This window comes from Onychomys torridus, chromosome 4 (assembly GCF_903995425.1).
Source record: "Onychomys torridus chromosome 4, mOncTor1.1, whole genome shotgun sequence".
Taxonomy (NCBI): Eukaryota; Metazoa; Chordata; class Mammalia; order Rodentia; family Cricetidae; genus Onychomys; species Onychomys torridus.
Genome location: NC_050446.1, coordinates 136,422,015 through 136,439,276, shown reverse-complemented (window position 1 = coordinate 136,439,276; position 17,262 = coordinate 136,422,015). Strand labels below are relative to the sequence as shown.

General features: G+C 50.3%; 1 protein-coding gene across 1 annotated transcript; it reads right to left on the bottom strand.

Annotated features, from left to right (window-relative positions):
* Positions 1–547: 547 nt before the first annotated feature.
* Slc17a9 (solute carrier family 17 member 9) lies at positions 548–15,744 on the bottom strand. Its single transcript, XM_036185808.1, has 13 exons — positions 15,566–15,744; positions 10,532–10,729; positions 10,023–10,162; positions 8,585–8,684; positions 6,603–6,733; positions 5,609–5,705; positions 5,272–5,368; positions 4,612–4,699; positions 3,820–3,854; positions 2,869–2,984; positions 2,227–2,282; positions 2,073–2,102; positions 548–1,587 (listed from the first exon to the last, which is right to left on the bottom strand). Exons 1-13 carry the CDS (start codon positions 15,655–15,657, stop codon positions 1,424–1,426), a joined length of 1,344 nt encoding a protein of 447 aa, XP_036041701.1. The 5' UTR covers positions 15,658–15,744; the 3' UTR covers positions 548–1,423.
* Positions 15,745–17,262: the final 1,518 nt, after the last annotated feature.

Sequence of the window (17,262 nt, the reverse complement as noted above, 5' to 3'; positions counted from 1 at the left end):
TTAAACTCATTGGTAAACCGGGCAGGGTGGCACAAGACTTTAACCCCAGCACTTGAGAGGCAGAGGCAGGAGGATCTCTGTGAGTTCTAGGCCAGCCTGGTCTACATAATGAGTTCCCAGGACAGCCAGAGCTACCCAGTGAGACTCTGTCTCAAAAACAAAACAAAACAACAACAACAAACAACAAAAAACAAACTCATTAGTTTAACCAAGTTAGACTTGGGTGGAACCACTTTTTGTTTGTGCTTTGTTTTGAGACAGGGTCTCTCTACATAGCCCTCGCTGTCCTGAAACTCACTACATAGACCAGACTGACCTCCAACTCATACAGAGATCTACCAGCCTCCCAAGTGCTAGGATTAATGGTGTGTGCCACTGTGCCTGGCTATGTAGAATCATTTTGTGTGTGATCAGTGATCTTACTATGGGTGAACAGAAGTTTGTTTGTCTCCCCAGTAAAAGGTCATGCAACAGAAGGTGGTGAATAAAATAACAATCTTCTTTGAAAGAGTTTAATAGTTTTCACTTAAATAAGGCTTTGGTGAGATTCACCATATATAAAGATAATCTCTATATAAACAGGCATCTTGGAGAATTCACTATCAGTTCATCAAACCACCAGCTCCACAAGTATAAAAGGGGAGGTAGAAAAACAAGGCCAGAAAGTGGGGAAGGTTTCACCATGTTCTGGGGTCTGTGATAGCTGGAGTGTCCAGCCAGAGCCCAAGGAGTGTCAGGCACCTACCTACCCAGGACACATCAGTAGTGCTGAGGGATTCACAGGAAGGGAAATGGGGGCTATGGAGGGACTGCCGAGGAAAGCAAGGACCTCTGGCCTACTGCACACTGGTCCAGCTAGAGTGGCAGCCTGACTTCTGGGAGAAGCAGAAACCATGGCTTCTCTAGCACTGTGGTTCTTGTGGGACTGTCTTATCATGGGTACATGGTTGAATGTCAATAGACATCTTGGGTTATCACTACTGGAAAGATGGAGGTTGGAAGATGCTTGCATAGGTGGGGGTCAGAGCTGCTCCTGAACATCTTCCAGCACACAAAATATCTTCAACACAGAGAAAACTTATCAGAGAAACAACCCACATGGAATGGAGCTGGGAAAGACTCCCATCAGTAATGCAGCTTTCATTATAGCAGGCAGGCAGCAGTCCCACTGCATCTGAGAGGAGGGCAGGATGGTCCTGACGAGCAGATGGGAACACTGAAGCTCAGAGAGGCCATGACCCTACTCCTGACATGGGCCTGTGTGGGTTCATGTGTCTGTCTCCACCTTTAGGGTTCCCCAGGAGACCATGGTCTTTGTTGTCTGCTCATACATCTGAGATGCAGATTCAGAGTTTCATCAACAGAGTTGCTGTCCTTAGGCTGCTGACATCAGGGTCCTGGGTGGGAGTGGATAGTCAGGGAGCTAGAGGTCCTCATGAGTAGGGGTCAGGTCCACCCTCTGGGCCTTCCCAAACACCAGAAAGGTGCCCAGTCCCAGGTTGCTGATGATTGCCACCAAGTTGAAAACACACGTCCAGGAGCCAGTGGCCTCAATCAGGTAGCCACCCAGACACACGCCTATCACACCTGGACAAGAGAGGCAGAGACTGACGGATGCTCCAGGGAAGCTGGCCCCACATATCAGTAAGCTCTAGGGGCAGAGCAGGGCAAACTATAGACACCCCAAAGACCCTGAGATAAGTTTCAAAATCTGAGCTGTAGGCCACAGGAGACTCAGTCTCAGGAGTCTCAGAGGACAAAGACCTCACAGGCCATTACAAATTACATATTGATGGTGTCCCCCACACCACGTCCCACCCAAGAGAAACAAAGCAGAAGGTAGAGAATGAGCCTCTGTCAGCCCAGGTACTCAGTGGAGGGACCAGTCAGGGGATAATGGTTTGGGAGTCTCCCACCATTACCCAAGTCAAGTGGCACCTCAGCTGGCACAGCTGTGATCCCCCTGGGCCATCTTGGGGTTTGTGCTCTACCTTAACTCCAAGCTCACGTCCTAATTGACCCAACCAAAGAACAAGAGAACCTCTAGGCCTGGGCCTGGAGCCACCCCTTACCTGCCAAGGCCCCTGCAGTGTTGGCCACACCTGCAAACAGGAAATTGTGGGGAGAGACACCATGAGAAGACCCCCTATTGCTCTACAGCCCAACCACCCGGGATAGCCCACTGGCAAGGGTAGGGAATGAAATAGGGATAAGCAAGTGGCTCACCAAACAGAAAACCAGCACAGGATGGGGCCAGGTCCTGAATATTGACTGAAATACCACTGTAGGAAACAGGAAGGAAGGCATGTGAGTGGCCACAGGCTTGGCCACCTCTGCTTGGCCTGAAGGGCTACTAGCACATAATGAGGGTTATAAGTCACCAAAAGATACTCAGACCTGCCCCTGCCCCTACCTGCCAGGTGCTGCTAGGCCTGCTGACACCATCTACCCCACACCCCAGCTCTCCCACTCTCTTGTTGATACAACACCAGAAGCTGCTCCTGAGAGTGTACACAAGGCCAGAAAAGCATGCTTCAAGAGGCTTGCTGTCCGTTAATTTGAAACAGCTTTGAACTGGGTTCCTAATGCACCCAAAGATGCTTAATTAAGATTGCTATTGCTCGGAATAAGGGGAAATATGCAAAAAGAAAAGAACAGACTGCAGAGGGACATCAAGCTGGTGTTTATGTTCGTCCCTCTTCCTGGCCTCCTCCCAGTACTGGGGGGGGGCATCCCTATTTTCTTGAATGACCCTAGCTCAGTACTCAGATCTGCTCACTGTGACAGATTAAGGTAAGCTTTCCCTAACTCCACCTTCATAAGCCCGAGCCAGAATGCTCTAAAACCCGGCAGCCCGTGGACTCTTACCTGTGATTGAAGGTCTGGAAACCAACGGAAGCTGATGCAAAGACAATAGCCTTGAGGAAGCTTGTGGTATGACCCAGACACAAGGCAAAAATGCTCGATAGACCAAGGCCCATCACCTGCAGGACAGGACTGGTGAGGGGCCAGGAGCCATGCTGGCCAATATGACTCATCCTGTCTTGGCTCCACCCAAAGGATCCCTAGTGTTCTGAACAAGATCAGGATGGTTCTACCTAAAAATTCCTCCTAGGCTGGGGCTTCCCTACTCTATGTGCCCTAAACACATAGAATGGAGACCATGTTCAGAACTCAGAGAAGGTTCTCAGATCAGCCAATACTGACCCCAGAGCAGCTTCCAGGGGCCATCTACAGAAACCCCTTTCTGGGTCCTATTGATGTGGATTGACCTCTGATCGTTTGATATCCCACAGACTTTTGAATCTGAGCTGACCCTGCCAATGCCTAAGAGCAAGTGCTGCTTCTGGGACTATGAAACTTGGTACAGTTTTCCCAGCTCATATCTGGGACCCTCAGGTCCCAGGAGACCAGAACAAAGTAGGGATGTCCTTAGAAGGATGTGGTTATTTGAATTAGAATGGCCCCATAGATTCATATATTTGAATACTTGGCCTCCAGTTGGTGGAACTGTTTGGGAAGGATTAGATGTGGCCTTGTTGGAGGAGGCATGTCACTAGGAGGTGGGCTTTAAGGTTTCAAAAAACCACACCATGTTTCCTTCTCTGCTTTGTGGTTGTGTCTCAAAATGTGAGCTCTCAGCTTCTGCTCTAGGGCCATGCCTGTCTGCTTCCATGCTCCTCACCATGATGGTCTTGGACTCTAACCCTCTGAAACCAGAAGCTCCAAATAAACTCTTTCTTCTATAAGTTGCTTTAGTCACAGTGCCTTATCATAATAATAGAAAAATAGGACAAGGGATTCAAATGATTTTCCTACCTGCATGAACTTACGCACTGTGATGACTCTGTAACCTGAGCAAGGAGAAAGACGCAAGATGAGTTTCTATCAGCTTGTCTGGGTGACTCTTAAATGTGTCCTCAATGGGGTCCCGCCAAAAATCACAGAAGAGGAATATGGGTGCCCAGGGCAATACCTCAGGGCTCAAGATAGGAGACTCCCTTTCATGGTTTGAACCCTCCCATGTTCAGTATGTGTGTCAGAGGGTTTCCTGGGGTGCAGTTTGGGTAGCAATATGGAAGGACAGCCCCATGGGCCATTACAAAAAGTGTCAGCTATCAGGCAAGCTTAGTCCAGTTTCTCTGAGTTCCTTCAAATTACCTTATCTTACCACAATGAACATGTGCTACTTTCTATTAGGAAAACCTGTATCCTGAAAATGAGCACACATGTGCAAGCCCTCTACACCTGAGTCTGTGAGGGCACTGCCCGATGCCATGCAATATGGCCCCTTGAGCTCTGGAAGATTCAAGAGCAGAGCTGGGTACCTGTGACAGTTGACGCACCAGATGCCTTCCTTTCCCTGAAGAGGGTTCAGGATTATGTTCACTAGGATTCTCTTGCTGTCCCCAACCCTACCCATTAAAGAGGACACCTCAGAAGATACAATGGCTCCTCAGCCCCATTCCTTGAGCTGACTCTAAAGGATGGTCTGTCTGTCTGACACAGGATGGTGGTATGGCCTTTCCCCAGTGATGCAGCTGCATTGCCAGAGGGGAGTGAGATCCCTGAGGCTGTGGATTACCCGTGACAATTTTCCCCAACACTCACCCTGACTGATGAGGCGATCAGATAGGAAGCCACTGAATAGACTAGCAGGAATTGCCAGCAGCCAGGGCACTACATTGAAGACCCAGCCCTGCAGGGAGAGGTGCAACTCAACGGTGGCCAGGGTGGCACCTAGCCTCTGGATGACACCCAGGCAAGAGGACCACCCCAGGTTCACCGTGTCAGTGGAGCTCTGCCCACCCATAGGCTGGGCCTAAGAGCAGAGGTTCCCAGGAGGACAGGCCTTAACAGCCCATTACCAGCCCCCTGGGCAAGTATTGAGTCCTCTAATGGCTAACTCCAGAAGCCATATTCCCCACATGCTCTCCTTTTTGTTATAGGGCTAGAGCCAGGCCAGTCTGCCTGGGAGTTTATAGTCCAAGAACTCTGGTGTTCACAGGTCTCACTTAGATGTGCCATCAGCAGATTAACTAGCCAGCCCTGAGAGAGCTCTCTTGGGCTGAGGTAGCTACAGCTATTACAAGGTGTAACTCTCATAGCCTTGAACAAATGTCTGTTCCCAATGGACTGTCATCTCAAGGCCTGAAGCCCATACAGTGATGAGTTACCAAGCAAAGGGTGTTACCACCCCCACACACAAGGGCCTTTACAGCCCAAGCTTTGCCCTCTTTACCCTGTGAGGACCCAGGCATCATTACCCACCTTGGAGTGGGGGAAGGTCTCCTCGAAGAAGGTGGGTAGCCAGGAGAGTAGAATGAAGAAGGAGCAAGCCGAGGACAGCTGGGAGCAGACTGCCGCCCTGTGTGGGACACCAGGCTCAGGGTTCTACCCAACTGCCAGTCACTCCTGACACTGATTCCATGTGGGACCCAGTCCTTCCCCCAGGACACCAAGGCCCTACCCTCTGAAACATGGGGCATTTGCTGGAGTGTCAGGACTGGGTCTTGCCAAGCATAGCTAGCTCCATGCAACAGTGGTTGCTTTGCCCCATGCCCTGTCCTCACCCATGCTCTACCTGGCCATGCCAACCCTAGCTCACCAGACAGAGGGCTTCCGGAAGAGTTGTCTCCAGGGCACTTTGGAGGGCTTGGCCATAGGCAGGCCTTGTGCCAGGACACCCAGGGCCAGAACAAGGTCTAGGGGAACAAATGATTTCACAGTGAAAGCTCTCAGGAACCAGGCAGCCCATGTCTGTCCCTAACACAGCAGCCATTTAGGAGCTGCTAGGCAGAGGAGTCAGGGTGCATCTTACCATCCCTTCTAAGGAGTGACTATCAGGAGGCAACACCCTTCTAAGAAGTGGCTATCAGGAGGCACCACCCATGAGAGTACAGTTCTATGTCTAACTTGTACCTGTGCCTGAAGTCCCTCTGAGGCCTCTTCTTGCTACCTGAAGACTCAGCCTAATCCTACCACCTGCTTTCACCTGCTAGATTCCCTATGTCAGCCTTAGCCTCGATGGAACAATATGATGAGAATCCAGGGCTGGGGCCAGCTAAGGGATCAGTACTTAGGTTTTTGAGCTGGTCATTACTCTCTTCACCAGGCAGCTATGATTACCCACAAAGATACCTTCAATATGGAGCCTACTGATACTAGATCCTAACCTGAGATTCCAGCCACGCTTGCCTATGCTCCCCCCTTACTCCCACCCTCACCCCCTACCCTCTGTGTAGCCCTGGCCATCATGTAGACCAGGCTGGCCTCAAACTCAGAGATATGCCTGTTTCTGCCTCCCAAGTGCTGGGATTGTAGGCATGCACTACCACCACCCACTCGCCTGTGCTTTTTGTAGTATTGCCCCAGCTACAAGTGGCTTGGGGGGATTAAGGTAAGAAGGGGACTCCACCCATGCTGGGGTAAAACCAAGCTAGACTTGAGTGAAATCATTTCTTTGATCTGTTGGTGGTGGTGCTCTGTCTGGGAGAAGTACATATTTATTCACTCTTCCCAGAAAAAGTTCATGCAACAGATGTTTGCAGCACTGTTGGGAGGGAGGAGGCACAAGGACTGGCCTGCATGGCTGCAGTTACCTTTCTCATTCAGCAGGTACCTGTACACACAGTACACCCAGAGCAAGGTGAGACCACCGGAGAAGTAGAAGACACTCTGCCATCCACACCAGTCCAGGAGCACTGAGCCCACGCCCCCAGTCACCAGGGTCCTGGGAGATACAGAGGAGTGCTGTAGTGACCCCGGTGGCTGTCCACAAATGAGTTAAGCCCTGAGGGCAAGAAGCTATTCAGATGGCCTGCCTCATCTATTTTGCTCTTCAGAGAGACTGGAGGTGGGACAGTTGGGGCAAAGGGAATCTGGGAGCAGCTAAGGAGACTCAGCACAGGAGCTACTGCTGCTTCGTTTCTCATTTCTTTCTTCTAGACCTTCAAATTGGGGTACAATTTGTCATGTGAATGCTTGGGAGAAAAAAGGTAATGATAAAAGGATAGCTTAGGGGTTGGGGATTTAGCTCAGTGGTAGAGCACTTGCCTAGCAAGCACAAGGCCCTGGGTTTGGTTCTCAGCTTAAAAAAAAAAAAAAAAAAGGATAGTTTAGGAAACACTGAAATGAAAATATGAAAATACTCCTTCCTTCTTTCTTTTTCTCCATGTGTTATAAAGGATAATATTCCAGAATAACTTCTAAGTACAAAAGCATGATTGCTAGCACCAAGCCCACAGCTTTCCCTTTCCCTTTGGCTCCAGGGTACTATGGTCCCAGATGCAATAAATGGTACTTTTGCCTCACCCTCCACCCTCCACCTTTCACCCTGTGCACTCATCCAAGAGAGAGAGCACACTGGGCTCTGGTGTGAGGCTGAGCTGTCTTTCTTCCTCCTGTGTGTTCATCTGTGCCCCAGGCACAGCACCTGGGGCAGGACTCTACCCTGGTGGGGCAGCACTTTCTATCCCCATCCCTCCTGGCCATGCATAGAACCCTGTCTGCTGTGCAAGACACCAGAACTGGGATTGAAGATGTATGCTGGACCCCTCTGTAGAATTTGAGCCCTATTGTTTCTTTGACATTCACACTTCACAATGTGAACTGTGCTCTTAGTGTTAAATCAGGCCACCCTAATCAGCAGAGTTGGCCCCTCACACAGGTGGCCTCTGTGTTCCCACTTTCCCCACTCCCTATCCTGAATTCAGCAACAGTAGATCCAAGCCTGGATGTTTCAGAAAGTCCCCATTAACCTCCCAGGAGCCCACCCAACATACCAGTTAGTGGCCCTTCCTCCATGCATGCTTACATAGGGATATCTCACAGAGGGTGAGGCAGCCTCTGGCTCCCCTAGGGTAAAGCAAGTGCTCACCCAGTCCACATGCCAGAGCCCTAGCTTACAGCATCCAGAAAGGCAGAGACATGCTGTGATGGTTAACCTTTATTGTCAACTTGACAAGATTTAGAATCATCATAGAAACACACCTCTGGATGTGTCTATAAAGGTATTTCCAGAAAGGTTAAACTTGGAGAGGAAGGAAGAACTATCCTGAGTGTTGGCAGCACCAAACCATAGGCTGAGGTCCTAGCCGGAGCTGTTGTGGTGGCAGACACCTTTAATGCCAGGTCTCAGGAGGCAGAGGCAAGGGATGTCTCTGTGAGTTCCAGGCCAGCCAGGACACACAGTGAAACTTTGTCTCAAACCAAACAAAAACCAACCCCCCCTCCAAAAGGGAACTGAGTATCAACATGTATCTCTCAGCTCTGACAGTGATGCAATGTGTCCAGCTGCCTCATATTCCTGCTGTCATGATTTCCCTGCATGATAGACTGTACCCTCAAAACTTCGAGCTAAAGTAAATCTTGTCTCCTTATTTGCTTCTTGTCAGTTGTTTTGTGGCGGCAACAAATGTAGCACTTCTCAGAGAATTGAGGGACAGCAACCAGCCATTGGAACCTAGCACTAGCCAACAGAGTTTTCAAGCACCTCTACACTGACCATCTCGGCTGGACTTGAGGAATGGACCTTGAGGGCTCAGGTGGAAACTTCCTGAACCCCTGGAAGGTGGGGCCTTACCCGAACTGGGAGCCAGCACCCACGGTGCTATACGTAAAGGCCCTTTCACTCTCCTGAACTCTCTGGGACAGCAGGCTAGTCAGGGCCGGGAAGTAAACACCTAAAACAAGCAGAGAATGCTGTCACCAGGTGCCCAGAGAGAACTGGTGAGGGTCAGGACACCACTTGAGTTCAGGCTGTGAATCCAGAGGACGTCCATGTCTCCTTTCCATTACCTCACTGGGCTGTAAGGGACCAGCAGGGCTGGGCTTTTGGCAACATTTAGGTAAGTAACCAAATTAATTCAGGGTGAGAGTTCTACAGAGTGGTGTAAAACATCCCTTGGAGAACACTCTACTTCAAAATACCTCTGCCCCAGGCATACTACCCGGTCCTCAGGCTATTGTGCATGTACACACACTTATATGCCCCACATCGGCTCCCCAGAGACACTTGTTAGCCCTCCCACTAACATATTTATGTGTGCACACACAGACTACACAGAAGATTCTCACCTATGCTCTGGCACCCTCAGACACTTCCATGTGTGTGCCACGTATACAATGTGCCTTTCCAGGAAAGCACCTCTACCCACTCTTCTTTGGAGAGTTTCTCCTTTTGTTTATAGACAGCTTAAAAGCTTGGAAATAGAAGGATACACAACTCCAATCCCAGCACTCAGGAGGCAGAGGCAGGCAGATCTTTAAAACTTTGAGGCCAGTCTGGTTTACATAGTGAGTTCTGGGCCAGCCAGAGCTACACATAGTGAGACCTTGTCTCAAAATAAATAAAAAAGCTTGAGTATTCTCTTCATTCTAGAGGGTTTTAAATCCCAGTCTGGAGAGACTCCTAGAAAGGTCCCTTTGTGGCTGTGGTAATAGGCATCTATAGCTTCCCTGTTGTTATTACTCACAATGGGGAGGCAGGTACTACCAGCCTGCTTCCCCTTTGGAACTTTTTATCACTATGTCAGAAAATGGGGCTCCTTAGAAGGCAGTTCTTGTTCCTTGAGAGCATGAGACCTGGGACCTCACCAGAGGCCAAAGACCCACCACCTCGGGTAGGAGAGCCATGGAGTTGGGTAACTCCATCATCTCTCTCTCTCTCTCTCTCTCTCTCTCTCTCTCTCTCTCTCTCTCCCCGTCCACAGGTAACTAAGATATGGCAACACCCTCCCCCCATCCCTGTCCTGAGTGAATAGTCACAGGCTGTCATTCAAATAAATATCTTAGTTATATAGAACAGACTTTTTTTTTTTTTTTTTTGTGGAGCTAAGGATTGAACCCAGGGCCTTGCGCTTGCTAGGCAAGCGCTCTACCACTGAGCTAAATCCCCAACCCCTAGAACAGACTTTTGAGCAAAGGATATAGGCACACAGGTATGCACAGTGCTCTCTCCACCCTTTCCTGGCAAGGTTGAATGGCACCATCAGAAGGAGGAAGCTGGAGATGGCCCTTACCTTGGAGCAGACCAGTAAGGATTCGAGAGAATGTCATGAAGGCCAGGTGGCCACTGCCAAGGTGGGCAAGCAGTGGTGTGACAGCAGTAATGAAGCCCCAGGTGGAAGCTGACAGCAAGATGACCTTCTCACCTCCGATGCTGGAGGAGACATGGGGACAGGATGAAGTACCTTTTGAGAGGGCTGAGGGAGCATCATCACTAACCACTGTACAGAGCCTTGTGGTGGGTACTGCAGCGACCTGTCCTATAAAGGAGGGGCTGAGTGCTGTGTACGGGACTGAGTTTAGCCTGTCTGTTTCATGTTTCTGTACCCACTGCCTTAGGGCTGCCACACCTGACCTCCTATTCCTAAAGGTTAAGCCTCTTCCCAAATATTTGTTGAGCTCCTCCCCCACTGGCCTCTCCTCTCCTGTGTGCAAGGGCGGAACTGACCATACTGCCTCTCTGAGGCACCCAGGTGATGGCCCCCCTTCAAGCCTGAGCAGTGGGAAGAGGGGGGTTGGTTACCGATCCCCAAGGTGGCCGCCCACCACCTGAGTCAGGCAGTAGCCCCAGAAGAAGCTGCTGAGCACGATACCAGCCTCCTTCTTGTTCCAGCCGAAGTCCTGGCTCATGGCAACAGTGCAGATGGGCATGGTAACTCGAGCGCAGTACAGCAGACAGGTGCCCAGGAGTAGCATCCCTGTCCATGCCTGGCACTCAGGCCTGTGAGACACAGAGAGAGGTCAGGAACTGAAGAGAGCCCAAAGACAGTTTTGATCACTCAGATACCTTCCAGAATGGAGTCATGCATATAGTAAGGTTGGGAATTAAGATAACCTCTTTGGTGGGGAGTTTGGCACTGACTTCTAGAAGATAAGGCCAATACTAAACACAGGGGCTAAAAATAGTACAAGAGCCCCCAGGACGTGGGCTCTTAAATACATGACAGCACATTCACAAGGCTCAGAGCCTGGGTCCATACTTCTGGCTGCCAGGACCACACCAGGATCCCAAGTTGAGGACCAGACACTAGCATTACCCATATTCTCAAGCCTCTTATTGACCACAGGGATTCAGAAAGGGATCCAGAACTAGCAGAGAGCTAACAACCTTCAGGGCAATGCGCTAAGTAGGGGAACTCAAAGAAGGTAAGGTTCAGGGGGAGCAGAAGACTCCCAGTACAGTCAGCCCTCAAAGGTCCCCAGGAAAGCTCTTGAGCCTTCCCAGAAAGGGAGGCATATAAAACTGTGGGGTAATTTACACTGGAGGAATTCGGGCAGAGCAAGGTTTATGGGCAGTGAGATTCCACACAGCAGTGCAACTGGGAGCTCAGGGCTCCCACTTGTGTGGGGTTTGTTGTACATCAGAGAGTGGGAAGGCAAACAGCCTCAGCGGGGGAACAGACCCTGGCTAGGCTTCCAACTAAGAAAGGATCTCTTGAGAGATATGTGACCCAAATATGGGGCCAAGTACATGCTTCCTGAGAAGAGCTTTGAAGATAATTAACTTCCTGGTATATTTAAGGTCACATGGTAGGCTGGTGGGCTTAGCTGGATGGAAGGGTAGCAAGCAAAGTGCTCTCTCTCTCCCTGCCCAGCCTCCATCTTACTGTGCAGACTAGCCTAGAATGATGAAGCTTAGGGTGACTTCAGACTCAAAGCAATCCCCTTGCTTCAACCTTCTGAGTGCTAGATTTACAGGTCTAAGCTACTAACTAGCTTGCTGGTGCTTCTCCTTTTTAAAGACAAGTCTCTCTATTTTGTCCCAGAGCTCACTATGTAGACCAGGCTGGCCTCAACTCACAGAGATCCTTCTGCCATGTTTTTAAAGGTGTGTGCTGCTATCTGCTGCTACTTAATTTCTCCTTCTCCTTCTTCAAATCAAACCTAAGATCTCACTCTTGCTGGGCAAGTACTCAATCACTGAGCCATGTCACTAGTGGGAGGTGGATTTGAGACTTGCTTTCCTGTCTCTGTGTATGGTGACCTGGCAAGCAGATTCTTTTTTGTAAGAGTTTATTGTTTGAGTAGGCAAACTTGACCTGATACTGCCAAAGCAGGACAGTGGAAAATGGCCCTTGGCACATGTGAACCTCCTCTTAAAGACACCCTGCACAACAAATATCAACATGAATACTCTACACAGCACTGGCCAGCCTGTCATCAGCCACTAGAATATCCACAATGACTCATGAATAGTGATGAGCACACCCTCCATCTAGGACAGCAATGGAGAATGTGGGTTAGGATGTTTGGGGATTCTGCATAACTATCCTCACGAGGATTCTAGAAGAAAACTACAGTTGATTTTTAAAATATGAAATGGGTTTGAGGTCTAGGGAAGTGGGTGCTCAATAAGAAGAAAGAGGGAGGGCTTGAGGGAGGACACCTTTTCTGTGAGGGGGCAGACGGGAGAGTGGCATAACTGGACACAAGTCCTTTGGAAGTGGGCTACAGTCTTGAGGCAAATGACTGACACTAGCCACCCCTTCAATACAGGCACAAATAGAGCAGGGAAGAGACAAACTAGCAGATATCCAGCTAGAGCACTAGGTTTGGGGGACCCAAGGTTGCAGCTGGGCTAGGTTCAGAACCCATAGGTTAAGTGCTAGACAGAGTCACAGGCAAACAGGAGCAGAATCAAAGGTGAGGGCCAGAAGGCAGAATGGACAGCTCATGGGAGCAGCAAAGTAAAAATAAAACAGCAGAGAGAAGACTTAGAGCCATAAGCCAGGAACCCAAATTGTGTGATCAGTGTCTAGCAGGGGAAGTAGGTAGCATGGGCCTCAAAGGGTAGGGTAAGGCTAACAGTGAGACAGGCAGCAGGCGAGATGGGCTCCTGGGGGTGTTATACCCTGTACTCCCCAAAAGATGTGTGGCGGCCTGGGGACCAGCAGCAGTCCCCAGGCTAGAGTGCCAAGCATCTTCCACAGAGGTCGAGGGAGGTGGATACTTCTGAGGTCTGCTCTAGTAATGGCCAATGTGGTGTCCACTGTGCGGCAAGGACCTCTGGACCTGAGTCAGGAAGGGACTGCTTGAGTAGGTCCAAGAAGAGCTGAGTCCTCTGCCACCCATCTGGGGACCCTAGGCACTGAGGAGGGCAGCAAGCTGGGAGCTTACCCAACATGATGTCAACAAGTTCCCTGCTGGTTGAGGGGGAAGACTCAAGAGCTCAAGCTACTTTCAGGCTGGGATCCCCAGATACTACTTTTTTTCATAGAGAAGACAAGGCGTGGATAGGCTAACAGGCAGGAGGGGGTCATCATCTGGCAAGACTCCATGTGAATTCAGTGGGTATGAAGCTTATTAGTTGGGGAAACTGCCAGCAGTTGGTTCAAGAAAGGTGTTGTCCCCATTAGCTGGTGCCACAGGTACATGGCATAGTGTAGCTTGGTTCTTTCTCAGGCCTCTGGGAGCTGGGTTTCTGAGTCTTCCCCTCCTATCTCCTCAAGAGTCTGCTCTTCTTCCCAGTAAGAGCCCAGAACACAGCAACCCCCACTTCCCAATTGTATTTTCATTTCTGGTCAGGACAGTGTCCTGAGCAAATATTGCTACTGGATTATTGAAAACACAGGTGAACAGTCAAGCATTAAAGCTGCCCTAGAAAGTGTCCTGCTTGCCCTAAAGTGTTGTCCCATTTGTAGAAGCCCACTCCTAGGTGAGGACTCTATATGCAATACAGGTAGCTTGTTTCAGCTGACTGGAGGCACAAGGATCACAGCAGGAGCACGGGAGCAACACTAACTCACCCACACAATCCAAAGGTGTCTTTAAAAAGGAGCTTTATTCCTTTATGTGACTAAAGCAGCAGAGTCACTGTGCTCGAGAGACCCACCCAATATGCTACTCTTCCCTAGGTACACTTATGGTTGCCCAGCCCTGTTATTGCTAGAAACTAGTTAGAAGCACAAAGCCAGTTAGACCCACACCTTCCAAATGAGAGGTGTCTCTAGCTTCCTGATGGCAATGAGAGTTCAGAAAAAGCCTAGGCAACATCAAAGTCCTCCTGGTGAGGTCCTACCAGGCCAGCTGCTGAAGACTAATTAGAACCTCAGGTCCAAGATCCCTCATCTTGCTGAGAGCTCTTTAGGACCAGGAGCTTGGGTCAGGATTGCCTGAAAAGCTCCACCTGCCCGATTGGAGCCAGAGCTCAGGCTGGCACTCTCAACAGGCATTATACTTCCTCCTTGACTTCTGCAGCCTTGGCTTCCTGTAGATGGCCTGTGCAGAGCATCCGGGGTTGAGCAAACAGGTGGTCACATGGCCCTTAGTTCAGAAAGGGGGAATGTGCTGGCACCAGTGGCCAGGGCACCAGACAGACCAAAGTGTACCCTGGTACCATATCTTCCTAACAGCCTCCACCAACCTCCCCACACCCCAAAATTTGCTGAGGAGAGCATTGCCTCCCAAGTCACAAAGAGGACTGGAAGAGATGGGAGGCAGACAGAGTACTTATTGCTGTTACTGTTACCCTCACTTAAGTTGAGAGTGACCTTGACCCTGCAAAATCCCCCAGAATTCTCAGCCACTACCTCTGCCAAAGGTGACTGGAGCATGCACACAGGGAGAGCAGTAAAGACAAGGGCCAACCAGAGCCATTAAATTGTAACCTACAGCAAAATTGGCAGAACAGTTCAGAGTTCTCAGAAGGCCGTGTTGCCTCCAGGGGCCAGGTGAAGCAGAGTCATTGGGATAAACATGGGGTAGGGTGGGAGGTAGCAAACCAGAGAGCGAGAGAGCGCTAGTAAGAGCAGGCACACAATGCTCCTCTTCCGGCCCTCCCCTAATTGCCACTGGCAGGATTGAGATCTGGTTCGTTCTGTGCCTCTCCATAACCTCCTACTGTGCCTTTCAGCTGCTCTAGAAGGACCCTGAAATTCCTCCCAGTAGATGCAGGGCTCTCACCTGAGGTGACTGGTAGATGCCAAGGCCCTGGGTCCAGCACCTCTACCTGGGGACCTCAGGAACCGGAGCAGGGTGTGAGCTTTTTGTACTCTGAATCTCCTCTTTTGGGCTCCCATTTGAACCCTCTCACTGTGGTCCTGTAGCCAGATGCCACCCTCTTACACCTGGTTTCTGTGAGGCTACTTGTCTGGAGGGCAATGGAAACAGTAGGAATGGAGTATGAATGAAGATGGTAACTGCTGTTTCCCTTCTTAGTTTAGAAGCCTTGTGAACTCAGGACCTGCCTCTCTGACACATAGGTGCTGCTTGGATCCCTAGGCTGTGAGCATCTGTTTAGCCCATTGCATCCACCAAGTGTCCCTGACCTCAGAATACTGGCAGGGAGAGGGGCGAAGGAGCAATTTGCCAGATTTTGGTATTTGATTAGAAGAGGAGGGTCCCTTTACTTGGCATGGTTGAGCATCTATGTTGTCCCTCTTCTTGGGCAGCTAAGAGGAGCATGCCAGTTCCAGAAGTGAGGGTGGCAGGTTACATACAGAGAGCCTGGGAGGCGCCCCTAGAGTCTGGTGCTCCCTGAACTCTGGTCCCGTAAAGTTGTGTCTCCCTAAATGTAAATGTCCTCCTTGCCCCCAGCACCACCCACATCCCTATTCACCTGGACCATTGTGTATCCTCTGCTGCCGCAGATGGGGTCTTGCCGGCCTCCTCTGGTGTTGACTGCATCAGGCTGGAGCGCTGAGATGGCATGGGCACCGTTGTGCCCCAGTACCGTGCCCTCCCTTCAGGCCTAGGCCAACCCACAGGGCAGCACCGCCCAAGTCCACGTGTCAGTCCCAGTGCTTCCGTCTAGCTCTCCTAGGACGTGTCGCCCCCGGAATTGAGTCCCGCCCTACTGATGTCTGGGGAGGCAGGGCCAGGGACCTTCCAGCTCCGCAGCCCCAGGCTTACCACTGGGACTTCCGGCTGGGTGAGAGAATTCCCTGGGGGATTGTGGTCCCAGACCTGCCTTTAGTAACTTTCAGAGCAGTACGTATGGGGTCTCTGGTCCTTGCTACAAAGTCCTGGGGGATAGTGATGAAAGACCTCATAGGGCTGTGAAATGGTCTAGTAAAAATTAGGGATCAATCTATAACCAAATGCAAAGACAGTAAAACTTTAGGGCAGTCAACTTTAAAATGGATCTTTGGAGCAGAACTGAGCTGGTGATAGCACTAGGGGCAGTGAAGGTGGTCACTGACCTTGAAATCCTGGGCAAAGGATTTAAGCAATGACCACCAGCTAGGCACTAGGGTGGGTCCCAGCTGCACCTCACCTGCAGGCTTCTGAGGCTCCTTCCTTACAATGGCTCATCACTCCTTTATTTCTAGCTATTCTAAATAAACCCCTCCCCCACACAGCTGCAGGCAAACTGGGACACACCCACTAAAGGCTTCCCGTGGCACTCAGAATCTCCACTTTCTTTCCACCCTCCACAGAATGCCTTATGAGCCTTCAACAGCTCAGCCCACAACAGATCTTCACCATAGTATACATTTGTATTAAAAAAAATATTAGGGGCAGAGGCAGGCGGTCTACAGAGCAAGGTCCAGGAAAGGCACGAAGCTACACAGAGAAATCCTGGGGGGGTGGAGGGATTAGGACCTGAGGCTAGGGTGTGCTCAGCATATGTGAGGCCCTGGATTCAATCTCCAGTACTGGGGAAAACAATCAGGACCTAAAAGCAAGGTCAGTCTTCCATCATTAGTTATCCACTAGGACACAAAGATGATGGAAGAAAGGCTTGCTTCCCTAGCAGCCCAAGGATTGTTTTGTTAGTGTACAGTACTAGAAGTTTTTCTCTTCTAGTTATCCATTTTATTATGTGACTCTCTTCAGACACTGTATATGAAAGATCCAGAATCACAGAACAGGGCAGCTGTTTAGCATTTTTTCTTGACGGGGGTCACTGTTCTGGGGACAGGTGAACAACAGTAGAGAAGGGGTGTTACCTTAAGTAGGCTGAATGGAGGAGGGACCTGCAAGATACATGAGGTCTGCAGGAGCAGCCACAGGGTGTTGTTGGGTAGACATCAGGCCAGAGTCTCAACAACAGAGTGCATAGCTACCCTGCCAGAGCTAACAGGACAGGTGAGGCCACGGTACAGGGAGACTTAACTAGTAAATTGTGAGGACAGAGTCCCCACCCCTCAGCCTTGGGATATCCTGGCTGCCATGTGAACAGTTGAGTACCCAAGGGGCTGGGGGTGTGGCACAGACCCCAGCATCACCCAGGCCCTGGGGCAAGAGAGGTCTGAGTTCTTGGGCTGTGGATAGGGATTGGGGGCATTCTTCTCCAGGCTTCCAGTCACTAAA

Excerpts from the sequence above, each read along its gene's own strand:
- Slc17a9 (XM_036185808.1), bottom strand. The coding sequence starts at position 15,657 with ATGCCATCTCAGCGCTCCAGCCTGATGCAGTCAACACCAGAGGAGGCC. Across the intron at positions 6,734-8,584 it reads GGTGCTGGCTCCCAGTTCGG|GACCCTGGTGACTGGGGGCG; the intron begins GTAAGGCCCCAC and ends TGTATCTCCCAG. Across the intron at positions 5,706-6,602 it reads GTACCTGCTGAATGAGAAAG|ACCTTGTTCTGGCCCTGGGT; the intron begins GTAACTGCAGCC and ends TTGTTCCCCTAG.